At 39.6% G+C, this 18,674-nt stretch overlaps 1 protein-coding gene across 2 annotated transcripts in view; it reads left to right on the forward strand.

Annotated features, from left to right (window-relative positions):
- Positions 1-16,002, forward strand: part of LOC129816437 (dachshund homolog 1-like) — a 317,078-nt gene extending 301,076 nt beyond the window's left edge. For both annotated transcript variants that reach the window (XM_055870927.1, XM_055870928.1), the window contains exons 10-11: positions 2,016-2,084; positions 11,630-16,002. In XM_055870927.1, coding sequence (XP_055726902.1) covers positions 2,016-2,084; positions 11,630-11,667 — 107 coding nt within the window. In that variant the 3' untranslated portion in view covers positions 11,668-16,002. The remainder of the gene's footprint in view (positions 1-2,015; positions 2,085-11,629) is intronic.
- The last annotated feature ends 2,672 nt before the right edge of the window (positions 16,003-18,674 follow it).

The following is an 18,674-nucleotide window of genomic DNA, read 5'->3' on the forward strand; positions in this document are numbered from 1 at the left end:
AGGGAGCACGGGGGGAAACGCTGGTAGGCTTGATGAAACAAAACGAACTGGCAACAGACAAACAGAGAACACAGGTATACATATACTGGGGATAATGTGGAAGATGGGCGACACCTGGAGCGGGGTGGAGACAAGCACATAGACAGGTGAAACAGATCAGGGTGTGGCATATTTATATGCTTTCTGTTTATCACTGTTTGCAGCAAAGAATTGTACTTCTTGTGGGATCATAGAGTGTTGTCCTGTCCTGTCCTGCCCTGTCCTGTCCCGTACTGTGCTCTACTGCTCTCCTCTTTTCTTCTTTCCTTTGTTTTGAGTGCTAGCTAAAGACAATAGATCGCAGTTACACTCAATCACAGTGTTGCGCTAATAACTCATAGTGTTATAGGTTATTGTCTTTACATTTTGTAAGTTATATCAAGCTAAATCATGATTCAGCAATCTGACTAATCATTCAATGTCTTGTATTTTTCACTTACAGGAAATTGAGTTTGAAAGTGAAAGCTTTTAGTGTGGCTGGTACATGAAGGAAGGATGTTTAAAGTGGAACAGGCAACATTTGAACTACGTTGCAGATATGAAACGAACAGACAATCATAATATCAGTCAAAAAGATCAAATTCCCAGTTTATGGTTCAAAACAAACTTTATAAGAGGTTTGAAATCGGTTCTATTTGACTCAACATTCCATGACGTACAGTAAGGCATTGTTGGCAGAATAGATGGATGCAGTTCATTGCATGATTAATATAATGAACCAATACATGTATTGTAGTTCAACAGCTATCAGGTTGTAAATCACAGCTGGCCTGGTTCATTGTTCGCTGCCTCCACCCATTCGGGATGCACTGTTTCAGTTTAAATGACTCAATAGTTTGAACTTAAACAGATGACTGTAACTAAGGCTGGGAATGTCAATACAATCAATCTAGCCAGGGCAATGATCACAAGTCAGTCATAACGTGACTAATAGGCTAGTGCACATGTGTCAAACACAAGGCCCGCTGGGCCGCATAGGACACACGTGCGAGTATAAATGAGACACCAGTTAAGTCATCTACTTTATGAAATTACAGCCTGATGTGCGCACATCGGTGAATTCAACTTAAATTGCATTGCATTTGAGCAGTAGCCTAGGCTGGCTACTCAACTACAATACATTTTGAATGCACCATACAGCAATGCTGCGTTCAACCGCACTGGAGATCCATGCAGTGCCCCCCCCCCCCAAAAAAAACTCTATGTTAAAATGCTATATACAGCATCGTATGGGTTTGGACAATTAATTGACACTGCAGTAAATAAAACCTAATAAAAACATCTGTCTTGTTCAGGACCGGAGTCTACGCAGACCGGTGCACCCATAGCCAATCAGAGCTACAGTTGGCCTATATGCAAATAAGCCATTTGCCACACAGGTCTGTCATCATTCACTTTGAACTGGACTGTGTGTTTTCAGGCAGTAGAAACAGCACAACTTCAGATCATCAGAACACATTCACCAAAAGCCACACAAAAAACACCCGCATGGGTTTCTGCAAATATTTTAACACCACGGAAGTGCTCTTACATTGTGAAACGTCACAGTCCTATTGATCAAACAACCATGAAAAGGCAGGCTCTCTCTCCCTCGGTTGCATATGCACATCAACAACAAAGAAGATCAACAACTAATGCTAGCCAGAGCGAGATGAGATAACGTATAATAAGGGAACATTAGATTAACCCTCTAAACCTTTTTCAGCTATTTGGCCATCAGCATTGCACTGATAAACAATGGAGAATAGTATCCGGACGCTTTCCCACTCTATATTGCTATATCATTTTCACAAATGCCATTCCCAAGCATTCTATGACTGTATGAAAACGTGAAAACGACCATGTCTAAGTGCTCGCTTGTCAGAAAATGTATTCCTGGGGGTGTATATGAACAAATTTTAATAAGGTTTCATGTTGCTAAAACACTGTCAGTTCCACTTTAACAGCGGTTCTGTTCTATCCCTCTGCTGTCCCAGACTCACTGAACCCAGAGATGGAGAGTGACCGCAGCACTGGAAGAACAGATGCTGAGAGGGCAATACAAGGTACATGAACCTGATATCTCTCTCTCTCTCTCTCTCTCTCTCTCTCTCTCTCTCTCTCTCTCTATCTCTCTTTCTCTTCTCTTCCTCTCTCTCTCTCTCTCTCTCTTTCTCTTCTCTTCTCTCTCTCCTCTCTCTCTGAGCATTAGTGTTACCTCTGCCTGCTGTTGAAGTGTACAGCTTGCCATCTGGGCCACAGCACTGGGGGGGGGCACATTAATCACTTGTTTGTTTGCCTTGTGGGGTCTTGGATATGAAGTGGAGGGTGGTGATAACCTCTGAAGACTGCATCCCAGTCTCTTTGTTTGCCTTGTGGGGTCTTGGATATGAAGTGGAGGGTGGTGATAACCTCTGAAGACTGCCTCCCAGTCTCTTTGTTTGCCTTGTGGGGTCTTGGATATGAAGTGGAGGGTGGTGATAACCTCTGAAGACTGCCTCCCAGTCTCTTTGTTTGCCTTGTGGGTTCTTGGATATGAAGTGGAGGGTGGTGATAACCTCTGAAGACTGCCTCCCAGTCTCTTTGTTTGCCTTGTGGGTTCTTGGATATGAAGTGGAGGGTGGTGATAACCTCTGAAGACTGCCTCCCAGTCTCTTTGTTTGCCTTGTGGGTTCTTGGATATGAAGTGGAGGGTGGTGATAACCTCTGAAGACTGCCTCCCAGTCTCTTTGTTTGCCTTGTGGGTTCTTGGATATGAAGTGGAGGGTGGTGATAACCTCTGAAGACTGCCTCCCAGTCTCTTTGTTTGCCTTGTGGGTTCTTGGATATGAAGTGGAGGGTGGTGATAACCTCTGAAGACTGCATCCCAAATTACACTTATTTCCTATATAGTATATGCCCTATCTAATGCACTACTTTTGACCAGGGCAAATAACTTTTGTTTATTCAGGGGCACCCACTTGAGAACAGTTTCCCGTTTACAATTGTGCCCTGAAGAAAAAAATTGAGCAACAAGAAAAATATTAAACAATACAAGAGAGCTATAAATACATGACATCGGGTTATTAACAACAAGTTAGAGTAATCGATTGAAACAGTCGCACACTTCAGTAAACTCATTTACAGTGGGGCAAAAAAGTATTTAGTCAGCCACCAATTGTGCAAGTTCTCCCACTTAAAAAGATGAGAGAGGCCTGTAATTTTCATCATAGGTACACTTCAACTATGACAGACAAAATGAGAAAGAAAAATCCAGAAAATCACATTGTATGATTTTTTATGAATTTATTTGCAAATGATGGTGGAAAATAAGTATTTGGTCACCTACAAACAAGGAACATTTCTGGCTCTCACAGACCTGTAACTTCTTCTTTAAGAGGCTCCTCTGTCCTCCACTCGTTACCTGTATTAATGGCACCTGTTTGAACTTGTTATCAGTATAAAAGACACCTGTCCACAACCTCAAACAGTCACACTCCAAACTCCACTATGGCCAAGACCAAAGAGCTGTCAAAGGACACCAGAAACAAAATTGTAGACCTGCACCAGGCTGGGAAGACTGAACCTGCAATAGGTAAGCAGCTTGGTTTGAAGAAATCAACTGTGGGAGCAATTATTAGGAAATGGAAGACATACAAGACCACTGATAATCTCCCTCGATCTGGGGCTCCACGCAAGATCTCACCCCGTGGGGTCAAAATGATCACAAGAACGGTTAGCAAAAATCCCAGAACCAAACGGGGGGACCTACTGAATGACCTGCAGAGAGCTGGGACCAAAGTAACAAAGCCTACCATCAGTAACACACTACGCCACCAGGGACTCAAATCCTGCCGTGCCAGACGTGTCCCGCTGCTTAAGCCAGTACATGTCCAGGCCCGTCTGAAGTTTGCTAGAGAGCATTTGGATGATCCAGAAGAAGATTGGGAGAATGTCATATGGTCAGATGAAACCAAAATATAACTTTTTGGTAAAAACTCAACTCGTCGTGTTTGGAGGACATAGAATGCCTAGTTGCATCCAAAGAACACCATACCTACTGTGAAGCATGGGGGTGGAAACATCATGCTTTGGGGCTGTTTTTCTGCAAAGGGACCAGTACGACTGATCCGTGTAAAGGAAAGAATGAATGGGGCCATGTATCGTGAGATTTTGAGTGAAAACCTCCTTCCATCAGCAAGGGCATTGAAGATGAAACGTGGCTGGGTCTTTCAGCATGACAATGATCCCAAACACACCGCCCGGGCAATGAAGGAGTGGCTTCGTAAGAAGCATTTCAAGGTCCTGGAGTGGCCTAGCCAGTCTCCAGATCTCAACCCCATAGAAAATCTTTGGAGGGAGTTGAAAGTCCGTGTTGCCCAGGAACAGCCCCAAAACATCACTGCTCTAGAGGAGATCTGCATGGAGGAATGGGCCAAAATACCAGCAACAGTGTGTGAAAACCTTGTGAAGACTTACAGAAAACGTTTGACCCTATGTCATTGCCAACAAAGGGTATATAACAAAGTATTGAGATAAACTTTTGTTATTGACCAAATACTTGTTTTACACCATAATTTGCAAATAAATTCATTAAAAATCCTACAATGTGATTTTCTGGAATTTTTTTCCTCATTTTGTCTGTCATAGTTAAAGTGTACCTATGATAAAAATGAAAGGCCTCTCATCTTTTTAAGTGGGAGAACTTGCACAATTGGTGGCTGACTAAATACTTTTTTGCCCCACTGTAAACGGCCCTATTGGCACCAGGGAATCCAGGTGTAATTTGTTTTGTGACGTCTAACTGCGGTGCATTTAAACTAAAGACGGATAGTGGAGACAAGTGGGACCTCAAGAGTTAACCAACCCTGCGAACAGGTTTGGTGTCTCATATTTTTATTTTTCAACAGGGAAGTGAGGCATGCTGTAGTCTTGTGGAGCAGAGCTTTGTAAACAAGAAGGGAGTAAGGAACGTGATCTAGGGGATTTTAGTGCGGTCCAGCCGACCTTCTGATACAGGATGCAGTGATGAGTATTAAAACTAGCACCTGTAATGAAGGGAAGGGCGCTAGGGTAGATGGCATCCAAAGGTTTAAGAGTAGTAGCATTTGCATTCTGTTAAATGGTGTCACCATAGTCAAAAACGATACAATCTGCTTCTTGCTGTTCATTCCTGAAAAAAAGCCCACTTTAAATCTTAGCTTTTTAACTAGCTCATCGGAATGTTTTTTAAACGTTAGATCTTTATCAATCCAAATATTTATAGGCAGGAACCCGCTCGCGAGAGAACCATCCAATGACTGAATGTGTAGCCCATCAAACATTTTTCAGTGAATTAGAGAACAACGTATATTTCGTTTTGCCAGTATTAAGTACAAGTTTTAAATCAACAAGGACTTTCTGTAATGTAACAGAATCAGATTGCAGCTCTAACATAGCTTGGTCAACAGTCGGTGCAATGGCTTACATAACCGTATCACCTGCATGCAGATGAATATCACAGCATTTAATACATAGACCAATATTATTTATATAAATAGTAACGAGAACATGTCCCAATACTGACCCCTGTGGTACACCTTTTATAACATCGAGGAAACTAGACTTGACACAATCAGAAAACACATGGTGTGTCCTGTTGATCAAGTAGTTCTTAAACCATTTGCAAGACTCCCTATCCATTCCCATTTCAGACAGTTTTTGAATGAGTAGGGAATGGTCAACGGTGTCAAATGCCTTGGAAAGGTCTATAGATAAGGCAGTGTAGGATCTAGGCAATTGAACACGTCATGTAAAAAAAGCATAGAGGCTGAAACTGTGCTATGTCCAGATCTAAAAGCAGATTGGTGCATATTTAGAATAGAGTGAGAAGTTAAAACCAGATTGGTGCATATTTAGAATAGAGTGAGAAGTTAAAACCAGATTGGTGCATATTTAGAATAGAGTGAGAAGTTAAAACCCGATTGGTGCATATTTAGAATGGAGTGAGAAGTTAAAACCAGATTGGTGCATATTTAGAATAGAGTGAGAAGTTAAAACCAGATTGGTGCATATTTAGAATGGGGTGAGAAGTTAAAACCAGATTGGTGCATATTTAGAATGGAGTGAGAAGTTAAAACCAGATTGGTGCATATTTAGAATAGAGTGAGAAGTTAAAAAAGTTCTCAGCTGGGAGTTGATCAGGGATTATAATACCTTGGGTAGGCAAGATAACTAGGAGATTGTAGGGAAAATGGTGCAATTTGGGATCACAACACCTCTCACTTCTTTATTAGTATCATTACGTCTTCCTCTAATAATCCCCAACAGTGTCTCTCCCACCCTCCTAACATCACCGCTTTATCACTGACAGAGGTCTACATTTCCCCTGGAAAATAGGAAGATTACACAGTAAATCACTATGATACCACGAACTAGACAAAAGCTTCAGGGGACCATGACACAATATCCTGAGAACGTCCAACAAATGTGCTCAGGACGTCCCCGGGACCAACCCGGGAACTACATTAAACATCCAGGGAACAATGACAGAATGTCCCAAGAACGTTCAGGGGACCATGACACGTACCTGGCACAAACTGGGAACTATAAAAAGGTCGCACAGAGAATGATCCCTTGGGATCATCACACGATGTCCTAAGGACTAATAAAATGTATGTCCTTGAGAACGTCCTAAAAGGGTCCTGACATGGTCCTCAGTGGCATCCTGGTAACTTACAGGGAACTATACAAAAGGTTTCTCAGAGAACGTTTCCTTGGTACCATCACTCAACATTCTTAGATCTTTCCAAGAACGTCAATAGGATAACGTCACACCGAAACCCTTAAAGGACCTAATGGCAACGTTAGAATTTGGAAGGAAAACAGTGTCGTTCATTAGGTCAGAATACTGCCTTTGACAACCATTTATGGTAAAAAGTAAGATAGAAGGTTATCTCTCCAAATATAGCCAGAAAGGACAACCAAATATTACTAAAAGTAAGTTAGAGGTTTTCCATACATAGGAAACCTACAAAATAGTAACAAAATATATATGTTTTTGATAGCAAAATACTCCAACTTGGATTGGTCAAGTTGACAAATGTGTATATTTCAGACAAAACATTAATTTCAAATATATACACCATTAGACAATATTTTATATCACATGTAAATGCTTTTGATCCATTTTGATGTGATTTTAATATAATTTCACAGTTTTCTTACCACAGATGTTTTGCTACCATTGAAGCACAATGTTGCATTTTTTGCCACGTTTCCATAAATATTTTCTACAAACTTCACATTTATAATATTCATAATCAGAGGCCTATTAGCCTTGCTGAGGGGTAATAAAATGCTTGGGTCTCACAGGGTTAAAAATATATTTTTGTCAAATAAGAAATAATAAGCGAACAAATTGAGCAATTTGTACCGTAAGGAGAGAGGATTCTTGCTTAATGAAATGTCATTCAGTCAGTGGAGAGATGTGAAAAGGGTGGCTGTACCAAAAAAGGAAAACCAAATGTCATAATTTCACTAAAAATATTCACTTTTGGATAGAGAACATTTATAGCCCCCCATGTGATGCTAAATTACTATATTTAGCGGCCTTAATTTGAAATGAGAAGAATTAAGATTGACATTGAAGAGCTCTTTATAGTTTTAATTGTTAAATGGATTCTTAACTTTTCAAACTTCCTTATTATATTTCATTACAATTGTCTTTGTATGTGATCAAAGAAATAGTCATTGCCATGTACCAACTATTGCCATGGTAGATTGACAGTGTCATAGACAATAAACATACACATTGTCTCTAATGTAGCAGATGCCTTTCTGACTGTAGCTATGAAGCATAATTTCTTCGGCTCACAATGCCAGTGATCATGGCTTTAAAGAATAGACATAGGAGAAGGTTGAGTTAACACGGAACAATGTGTGCTTTTGTTCAATTAGAGAAGCATTTGTCTGCCACCCATGTCTCCTCTGCTCTCCCCTCCTCTGCCACCAGCCTAGTAAACCGTAATTACCCTCAAATGGCCAAAAATGATGTTGATAAATTACACAAGCAAAGAAAACGCGTGAAAAAACACCCAAGCCTATCACACGCATAAAAGCCAAGAGAAATGTATGTTATATTTTCAACACACAACTCAGGCTAGGGCGAGAGAGAGCGAGAAAACAAATTAACGAGAGCATAATTTTTAAGATAACTAATTATTTCTATTTGTCTTTTGTCACACTTCTCTAGTTCTGCGATATTAACACAGTCTGTGTTTATTAATTGCTTTTGCAGTGTTTTTGAATCGGTTCCAAGAGGCAGTTCTGGCTGTTGTAGCAGCTACCAGACAGCCATGCAACTGGGACTGCAGCTCTCGCCTGAATATCTTCCCCAGTATCTCTTCTCTGGTTCCAACCTGTTTTCCCTTCGATGTGTTGGGCAGGTTAACATGACTCTGCGCCGAGAGATAAAGTTCTTTGTTGCGAGATTAAACATCAAAACAGTTAATGTAAAATAAAAATGTAATTGATGAATGAAAAGTCCTTTAATTGTCTTCATAAAATATTTGCATGAGCTACATTTGCATAATGTAAATGTATTAATTAATCTTTCAAAGGGAATTTTATGCTGAGAAGCCCAAAAATCATTGTTTTATTCAGCATCTAATGAAATATTTATCCCCTTTAATGAACTTTTCATCTTGATTTCATTCTACAAATGGCTAAAGTTTTTACATATTTTAATGAGTCTTTCTTTTATCAATATTTCTCACTCAAAAATGTAAATCAGTATGTTTCAACATTTGCAGTAATATTGCAAACTGGAGGCGTTGTAAGTTGATTAAAACAGAACAAACATGTAAGGAGTTACACCAATTTGTTTGCCCAAATTGAAAATGGTATCTACAATTTCCAAGAGAACCTTATGTCAAAAATACATTTCTTAATTCTCTCCTGATCATTCTTATTTTCCCTGAGCAATGTGATGTTTTGCACACTACAATGCCTGCTGCGTTACTTCACAACTTATCAAAAGTGATAATCAGCCACACTTTCACCTCCCTATACCATTCTCACAATTCCCTATAAACAGCTGTGACAGTGAATCCGATCAGACAGAAAGGCAGAGAGAGGTGGCATGCATAGCATTTCATCCACCATGGATGTGTCTATACTCTCCTCCCCATCAAACACCCTCCAACCACCACCACCTTCCTCTCTTCCCTCTATTTTTAGCCTTTTGCATTCACACTGTAATGGCTTTTACACATAACTCTGCAGTGTTGCTTGAATAGAGGCGGCCAGAGTGCAATGCCTCGGAGACCCACGGCAGTGTCGGATAATTAGCCCCTGTGTTTGTCTTTCCCCTCCTACTCCCCACAACAAGCCTTTGTTCTTTTTCCACCCAGCTTTTCATACACGTACATACAGCACGCTGATGCATCGACGACAGAAGGCTAGGTATGTAGGTACACGGTGCAGTGATGGATGCTGTCCTATCATAAAGTGTTGTATCATTGGTTGTGAGATTTAGGAAATTAGTGAGCGAGAACATGTACTCATCAAAATGTTTATGGAGGAAGGTTTCATCATATTCTATTGCATTTTCCATATAGAATTGAGAGGCTCCTCTGATTCATATATGGCTCAAAATATTGCCAGGTTAAATAGTCCAATAGTGAGATTACAGAAGATCAATGAATGTGAGTCTCTTCGAAGCCTATAACAAACGTACAATTTTCTACTAGATGTCACTGTGTCTCGGACCTCACATTGTGTCATATCTGACTGCCAGGCAGCAACACATCGCTCTCCTCAAGCTATCGCTGCTTTAAGTCTTTCGGTGTGCTTTCCCTTCTACATTTAATTATTTAGGTTCACTGCCAGAGAGAAGAAGGGGCTGCTTAAAGCACAGTAATGCAGCGCAGAGGAAATACGGGGGTAATAAATGTCAAACATGCTCCTGAGCTGCGCCTAACAGATGCTTTTACCAGCCCTGCGTCAGAGGCAGCGGCGCTCGCTCAGGCATACCACTCAGAGACGAGTGTTCTTTGAAAATGGACAAAGCTCGTTAGGTTGCAGGTGTCTGGAGATAGCATCAGAGAAGAATGGCTCTGCCTTTTTCAAGAAACACTTTTTTATTGAATATCCGAAACATACAATATACTTGCAGTGAAGCCTCTCAACAACCACATCATACCAGTCATCCAACAGACTTCCATTCAGAGTGACACACAGAAGCATCCAGGGTCAATGCCCTGCTCAAGGGCACGTTAACGGATCTCCCACAAGGCCCAAAAACTTTAACCCGAACCCTCCAAGATCCCCTACACAGTTCCCCAATAGCTGTCCCTCAACCCCCCCCAAGAAAAAAAAAATACAATTAATTCCATTCCCCCCCAAGACTGCACCAACAACCAAGAGGATGAACTAAAGAGAAAAAAGACAAGAAAAACAGCAAACAACAATGCATTTTCTTTTTTAATAAACATATTTAAAAATAAAAAAATGTTTTAACAAAGTACATAAAGGACAACTAAAATCGTAACATTAATGCCAAATGTATATGTTTGTGTGCATGTCTGGCACTATTACATGTATGTGTGTGTTCTTGTATGTGTTAATTTGAATGAGAGTGTGTGTATATGCATGTGTACAAACACCTGCACGGCATCAGCCTCAGGCACACCGGTATTAGTTGTAAAAACACTGCCACTCAGTGTCATTCAAATGTACTTTTTATTCTGTTTTATTTAGACTTTATTTTTTTACTTTTAATCTTTGACCCTCATTCTATCTCCCGCACAGCAACTCCACTCCCACTTGTCTCCAATTCCACATCCCAACCCTCAGCTTCCCTCAGCCCATCCCACCTATCTCTGCTGGTCACCCTCTTCGGATTTCTACGCAACACATATCTTTCAATAAACACTTCTTCCGTACAGGAAGTGTCATGTGTAAAGCTCTTCAGGAGTGCAATATTATGTTCAAACAAGCGTGTCGGGTGAGATGTCTTGAACACATCTGACGCGCAATTGTCAGGATAGACAGCGTTGGATAGCGCAGTTCCTTGTACGATTTGCCTTTTGTCGAAGATTAAGCGTGTAGACAGTTGTATCGGCCTGGTTTTATTTCCCTATTCCAATGCATGAGACAGACAAACGCTGGCATAAGGAGTCTCTTCAACTGCTGCTGCTCGATTCCACAGTTTGATCCAACTGATCATGAAAATCATTCAAGCAACAATTATTGACTTGACTTTGTAGGAAAAACAATATTCATATCTGTTGTTAAATCTACAATTGTGAGTGATGATATGCTTGAGTAACTTAGATTTTCCAGCAAATAGGGACATTGGAAGAGTATTGGATAAAAGTAGGCCTATTCCATGTGTATTGGAAGATCTCAGATCAGATTTTCTGATGTTTTCAAGATTTTGTCAAATCAGAATACACCTCTTCAAACATTTCATGCAACATTATTATTCAGTTAGGTTATTGTGGGAAAGCATCACGCACGCTAGCACGCTAGCAACCTGGTTGTGTTTTTGTCGACTATCGGGACAAAGCTAAACCCCATATTTTCAGGTTGAGTCAGCATGGCCAGTACGCTGTTGGCTAATCCCTCTCTACTGTGTCCTTTCTTTCAGATGGAAGACTGTTCTTGAAAACCACAGTGATGTACTGATAAGAAGACGATGAGCTCAAGGAGAAAAGCAATCTGATGAAGATTGTCAAGAGCCCAGGTGGATTTCGTAGCAGATAAATAGGTCACACTGCGTGTACTGTAGCAGTTCAATGGAAGTGTGTTTGGCCAAACACCGGAAAAGGGTTGTGTCTGAATGTAGAAACTCTTTTTCTCACAGATATCAACATTACATAGTCGCTAACGCAGGTTTTGATGCATTGAGGTTGGTTGTTTCAAAAAAAAAATCAATTATTGCACAGTAAAAATGTACCAAGGGGTACACTGTTGGTAATATCGCAAAGAAATTCACGGCACTGAAGATTTTTTATACTGTATTTCAACCAGCGACAAAGCTTTGAACATGATCAGACTCAGAGGTTGTGTTTTGTATTTCAAGTTTAATTCCGAGATGTAAAAAAAAATTATATAACGCTTGGAAAGAACCTCTGTGATTTTTTTTATTTATCCGTATGTTGATCAAAAGAGACGACTGAGATTTGATTTGAATGTTTTCTAAATTAGAAGAAAATACAATAAAGTTTCCTTTTTACCATTGTTGTATATACCGGAACTGATGCTAATGACACGATAACTCACTCTATCAAAAGCTGAGTTGATTAATATGGTATGTGTATATAAAGTTAAGAGGCGGTATTGTGTATGCAGTAGATCTATTAGGAAGACAATACCGACATTCATATGACTTTATAGTTTGTTTTTGTTTCGTTTCTGAGCCATCATTCTTTCAAATAGCTGCCATTTTGGTGAAAAAGCATGCAGGCATGTAAATGTTTGTCCTGAAATTATGATATTTAATAAATCCTATATTGTGCTGAACAAATACGTAGGGTTGATTCACTTAAGCCCAACTGAAAATCGAACATTTTGCTTTTAAATAAATAACTTTTGCTGTCAATTGTAACCCTTTGCAAAACAGTTAGTATCGCTTTTTATTGAAACACTTGGGGCCACTTTCCTAGACACAGATTAACCGTAATCCTGGACTAAAAAGCATTCTCAATGGAGAATCTCCATTTAAAATGAAAATCCTTTTTAGTCCAGGATAAGGTTTCATATTTTGTTCCTAATGTGTGGCTGTTCATTTGTTACATGGACTGGTGATAATTACATATTAACACTAGTTAATAAATCTCCTCATTTAAGCCAATTTATTCAGAAGTCAAGTGAACAGTTTAATTCCAAAACACTATATACAGTGCTGTCTGAAATTTTTCAGAACCCTTGAGTTTTTTTAGGTTACAGCCTTATTCTAAAATTGATTAAATTGTTTTTTTCCCTCATCAATCTACACACAATAGCCCATAATGACAAAGCAAAAAAAAATTTTTTTTATGTTTGCTCATTTATTTATTTTTAAAAACACTGAAATATTACATTTACATAAGTATTCAGACCCTTTACGCAGTACTTTTTTGAAGCAAAGTGCACAGCTATTTTCAGGTCTCTCCAGAGATGTTAGATGAGGTTCAAGTCCGGGATCTGGCTGGGCCACTCAAGGCCATTCAGAGACTTGTCCTGAAGCCATTCCTGCTTTGTCTTGGCTGTGTGCTTCGGGTCGTTGTCCTGTTGGAAGGTGAACCTTCACCCCAGTCTGAGGTCCTGAGCGCTCTGGAGCAGGTTTTCATCAAGGATCTCTCTGTACTTCATCTTTGCCTCGATCCTGACTAGTCTCCCAGTCCATGCCGCTGAAAAACAGCCCCACAGCATGATGCTGCTTCCACCATGCTTCACCGTAGGGATGGTGCCAGGTTTTCTCCAGAAGTGACGCTTGGCATTCAGCCCAAAGAGTTCAATCTTGGTTTCATTAGACCAGAGAATGTTGTTTCTCATGGTCTGAGAGTCTTTAGGTGTCTTTTGGCAAACTCCAAGCGGGCTTTCATGTGCCTATTACTGAGGAGTGGCTTCCGTTTTGGTCACTCTACCATAAAGGCCTGATTAGTGGAGTGCTGCAGAGATGGTTGTCCTTCTGGAAGGTTCTCCTATCTCCACAGAGGAACTCTAGAGCTCTGTCAGAGTGATCATTGGGTTCTTGTTCACCTCCCTGACCAAGACCCTTCTCCCCCATTGCTCAGTTTGGCCGGGCGGCCAGCTCTAAGAAAAGTCTTGGTGGTTCCAAACTTCTTTCATTTAAGAATGATGGAGGCCACCGTGTTCTTGGGAACCTTCAATGCTGCAGAAATGTTTTGGTACCCTTTCCCAGATCTGTGCCTCAACACAATCCTGTCTCGGAGCTCTACGGACAATTCCTTTGACCTCGTGGCTTGGTTTCTGCTCTGACATGCACTGTTAACTGTGGGACCTTATATAGACAGTTGTGTGCCTGTCCAAATCATGTCCAATCATGATTTGGAAAAGCACCACAACTGGAGTCCAATCAAGTTGTAGAAATATCTCAAGGATGATCAATGGAATCAGGATGCACCTGAACTCAATTTTGAGTCTCATAACAAAGGGTCTGAATAGTTATGTAAATAAGATATTTCTGCTATGTATTTTTATTAATTTGCACAAATTTCTAAAAACCTGTTTTCACTATGTCATAATTGTGTATTGTGTGTAGATTGCTAAGGATTTTTATTGATTTAATCAATTGTAGAATAAGGCTGTAATGTATCAAAATGTGGAAAAGGTCAAGGGGTCTGAATATTTTCAGAAGGCACTGTAAATATAATTTTTCAGAAGTGTTTGTAAATTAACTTTTATTGTTTAAAGAAATTATGAAAGAGATTGGTGTGTTTATTCACTATCTAATCATGGCATGGGGTTGTTCAATGACAGACATGTATTTGTTTAAAATCTATCACGTGATGGTTTCATTTCAGAGGGACAAATAATCATGTATTTTTTGCCAAAATGCTATATATCCGCCTCACTCTGAGAGAAATAAGTAGTACTGCTAGGTTTTACACAGTTAATTGTAAGAAATAACTACTTTTTTTGGTAAAGAATTGTATAAATGATACATTTGTGAGATCAATCTGTATGTAAAACATTTACATTTAACATTTTTGTCATTTAGCAGATTCTCTAATCCAGAGCAATTTACCGTACATTTTAAGATAGCTCGGTGTGACAACCACATATCACAGTCAAATATGCTGGATATGAACATTCCATTCCAGCTAAACAATGGATATATAGCGTTTTGAACACACAAAAAAATAATCATACACATCTACAATCTATGAATAAAAAATCTGAGAACAGTAATATTTTACACACACATGAAGGTACCCATAAGCAATCGTTTCTGATGAAAAAACACAAATGTGGATATAGCGTTTGGGGAAATATACAGACAATGCAGCAGCTAGAAAGAATGACTAGGAAACAACTAGCCAACCTTCTCAGTTTTAGAATATTTGTTTAAAAACAAGCAAATTGCATTGCATAACATCAGTGGCTGATGGACATAGGATTAAATAGTATATTAGCTTGTCTTAAAGTTCCCTTACAAATCAACAATGTATGTTAATGCCATCCTGATGCAGCAAAAATTAGGCATTTTACTTTATGGAAAGATGTGCCTCATTTTTAGGGTTAACCCTAACCATAACCCTAACCCTATTCAAAAGGAAGGTTGAATAGTTTTCCACACCGGCTGAGTCAACTCCTATACAGTTTGTATGAGTTCATTCCTGAGACAGGAACTGATGTCTGTCATATACTGTAAAAGAAACAGGCTATGTGTTTGAAAAAATGTGTAAGGAAAAGAGTGGCCTAGATTCAATCAGATCAAGTGTTATCGGACCATAGCCAACACCCGCATAGCTGATGTTTTGGCAGTGTCGGAGGTGTGACTGGGTTAGAGCCGTCAAATCGGTGAGCAGCTGCTCTTGATCATTGTCATGAAGCACCACCCTTTCCACTCGTGTTAGAAGTTCAGAACGAGAAAGTGTAGGCTACATAGAAATAATGACACTCTAATGTAAAATCGTTCAATTAAATCGTGAGGATTTCTGTCAGCCAATCGAGATGTAGATCACATCACATTCCAGTGTTTGAACTTGTGAACAAGGCTGCATGGGATTTCTCTTAACGCGACTCCGTGCAGCCAATGGCAATGTCCGATTTAGGTATAATGCCAGGAGCCTCTTGTGGATTCGACAGCTCTAATGCAGTTCCAACACTGACAAAACACGGATGTCAGCGGAATTGGATCCGATTGAATCTAGAGCCCTTTGTTGTTTTCTTTTGAACGTCTGTTGCGATGGAGTTTTGTCGGTTTGTTGTTGACTTGTCGTGAATAACTTACATAGCACCCCTTCATTGTACTTCAACTTTGAATAAACGTCAAATGTTGATGAGCACCAATGTGAGTTAATTATGTTGCCCAAAGACTGGACCTGATTCACTTAAACCCTGCACAGTAGATACAGTACCATTTTAGTTGTAATTGGTACAAAATCAAAATACAGGCAGAACCTGCACCGAAACAGAAGAAGTAGATTTGTTGATAGACTCACAATATGTTTCTGCATGGACTATTAATATCATATTTACATCATGAAAATCAAGCCCTTTAATCAACAATATGACAAAGTTTTCATCAACAATATGTTATTGTTAAAAGTATATATATATACAGTATATACTATACTATATATATATATATACAGTATATACTATACTATATACTCACCACTGGAGCAATAGTTAGAGAACAGTTCAGTGGTCATGAAGCTCATGACTCAGGTTATTTGTTACAGGTGTATACAAAAAAATATACTGGGCAGCTATACATTTAATTATCACCACTCCTTCTATAGAATAACTATATTCAAAGTAATGACTCGGGACGTCGGGTTTGATATGAAAGCTTCTTTTAGTAATAATTCTTGATCACGTTACATTTAACAACTTTAGATTCTACAGAGCAATGCAAATAAGATGCTAGCGCAAATGAGCTATCAATAATCACCTGTTAATTGCGCTTAACTAGCGCGTTCACTCTCTACATCCTGTCGCAAGGCATTCTGGAACTTGCAGTCAAACGCGTAATTCAATACTAACCAATACAATTACATATGTAAATAACTGTAAAGAAATATCTTTAGATACAGCTCAATGAATTAACTTAAACATTAACTCTGTAACACATTAAAGTTACAACACCTTCACAACTAATTATAGTCATAATTATATATGTATGTGTCTGGTCTTTTACATTTCAATATTTCCTTTTGACTTAAATGTGGTACATTTACACAACGCTAAGCGCAAACACGTAAACAGATGATCTAAATGGCTCATATTTCAGGTATCTAAGCACATTTTCAATTGATTGAGTACAACAAACAAATTCACAGTCACTTGTTCACTTCACCGAATCACTCTTTCAATGTGGATACGTGTTCAATCTAAGTATCTGCTTTTCAAAAATGCAATAGTCACTTTACCTTTGATATGATTTTCTTGCTCTTAAAAATACAATGAACTACTCAAAATGTATTACTACTGAACAAAAAGTATGTATTGCGAGTGTATAGTTGGATAACTGCTGAGCACTGTACAATTCTATATTTGTACCTCTTAAATGTATCTATTTTACATCAATTTATGTTGGAAGAACAAATAAAATCCTATATGGACGTGGCTGTAAATAACACATCATCCTTCTACTTCAGCCAGTGTACTTCAAGAGAACAAAGTGGAGTCACTACATGCTACCATTTGGAACGATAGTGTAGCGTTCAATGCACTGCTGAAATAGATTCGATTCCTGGGTTGTGTGCAAAAATATATTCCACTCATTATCTGAATTCCTTTGCTGGACTGTAAACTGATGAATTTCAAGCAGAGAGACAAGCGATACAGTTGTTATTGTACTTTTTTTCACCTTTATTTAACCAGATAGGCCAGTTGAGAACAAGTTCTCATTTACAACTGAGACCTGACCAAGATAAAGCAACGCAGTTCGACACATACAACAACACAGAGTTACACATGAAGTCAAACAAACATACAGTCAATAATACAGTAGAAAGAGTCTATATACAGTGTGTGCAAATGTAGTAAGATTAGGGAGGTAAGGCAATAAATAGGCCATAGTGGCGAAATAATTACAATTTAGCAAATAAACACCCGAGTGATAGATGTGCAGTAGATGATACTGGGGTGCAAAGGAGCAAAACATTTATAAATTGTCATGCTCTGACCTGAGATATCTCTGTTTTCTTTATATGTTGGTTAGGTCAGGGTGTGACTAGGGTGGGTAGATTAGTTTTTGTATTGTCTAGAGTTTTTTGTATGCCTAGGGTTTTGTAGGTCTAGGTGATTTGTATGTCTATGGTGGCCTGATATGGTTCCCAATCAGAGGCAGCTGTTTATTGTTGTCTTTGATTGGGGATCATATTTGGGGATCATATTTAGGTAGCCATTTTTCCTTTGGTGTTCGTGGGTTCTTGTCTGTGTGTAGTTGCCTGTCAGCACTCATTTTGTATAGCTTCACGTGTCGTTTTGTTATTTTGGTTCATTTGTTCAGTGTTCATCCTTATTATATTAAAGAATGTACGCATACCACGCTGCGCCTTGGTCCGATTCATACGGCGAACGTGACAGAAGAACCCACCATTAAAGGACCAATCAGCGTGTTCAGAAGGAGCAGACATCATGGACATGGGACAAGATTTTGGATGGTAAAGGATCCTGGACGTGGGAGGAAATATTGTCAGGAGAGGATTGCCTACCATGGAAACAGGTGGAGATAGCGCAGGAGGAACGGCGACGAAACGAGGGGACACAGTTAGCAAGGAAGCCCGAGAGGCAGCCCCAATAAATATTTTGGGGGCGGCACACGAGGAGATTGGCTGAGTCAGGTTGGAGACCTGAGCCAACTCCTCGTGCTTACCGTGGGGAGCATGTAACTGGTCAGGTACCTTGTTATGCAGAGATGCGCACGGTGTCTCCAGTTCGCATTCATAGCCCGGTGCACTCTATTCCATCTCCTTGCATTTGCCGGGCTAGAATGGGCATCCAGCCTGGAC

Source organism: Salvelinus fontinalis, chromosome 19 (assembly GCF_029448725.1).
Source record: "Salvelinus fontinalis isolate EN_2023a chromosome 19, ASM2944872v1, whole genome shotgun sequence".
Taxonomy (NCBI): domain Eukaryota; kingdom Metazoa; phylum Chordata; class Actinopteri; order Salmoniformes; family Salmonidae; genus Salvelinus; species Salvelinus fontinalis.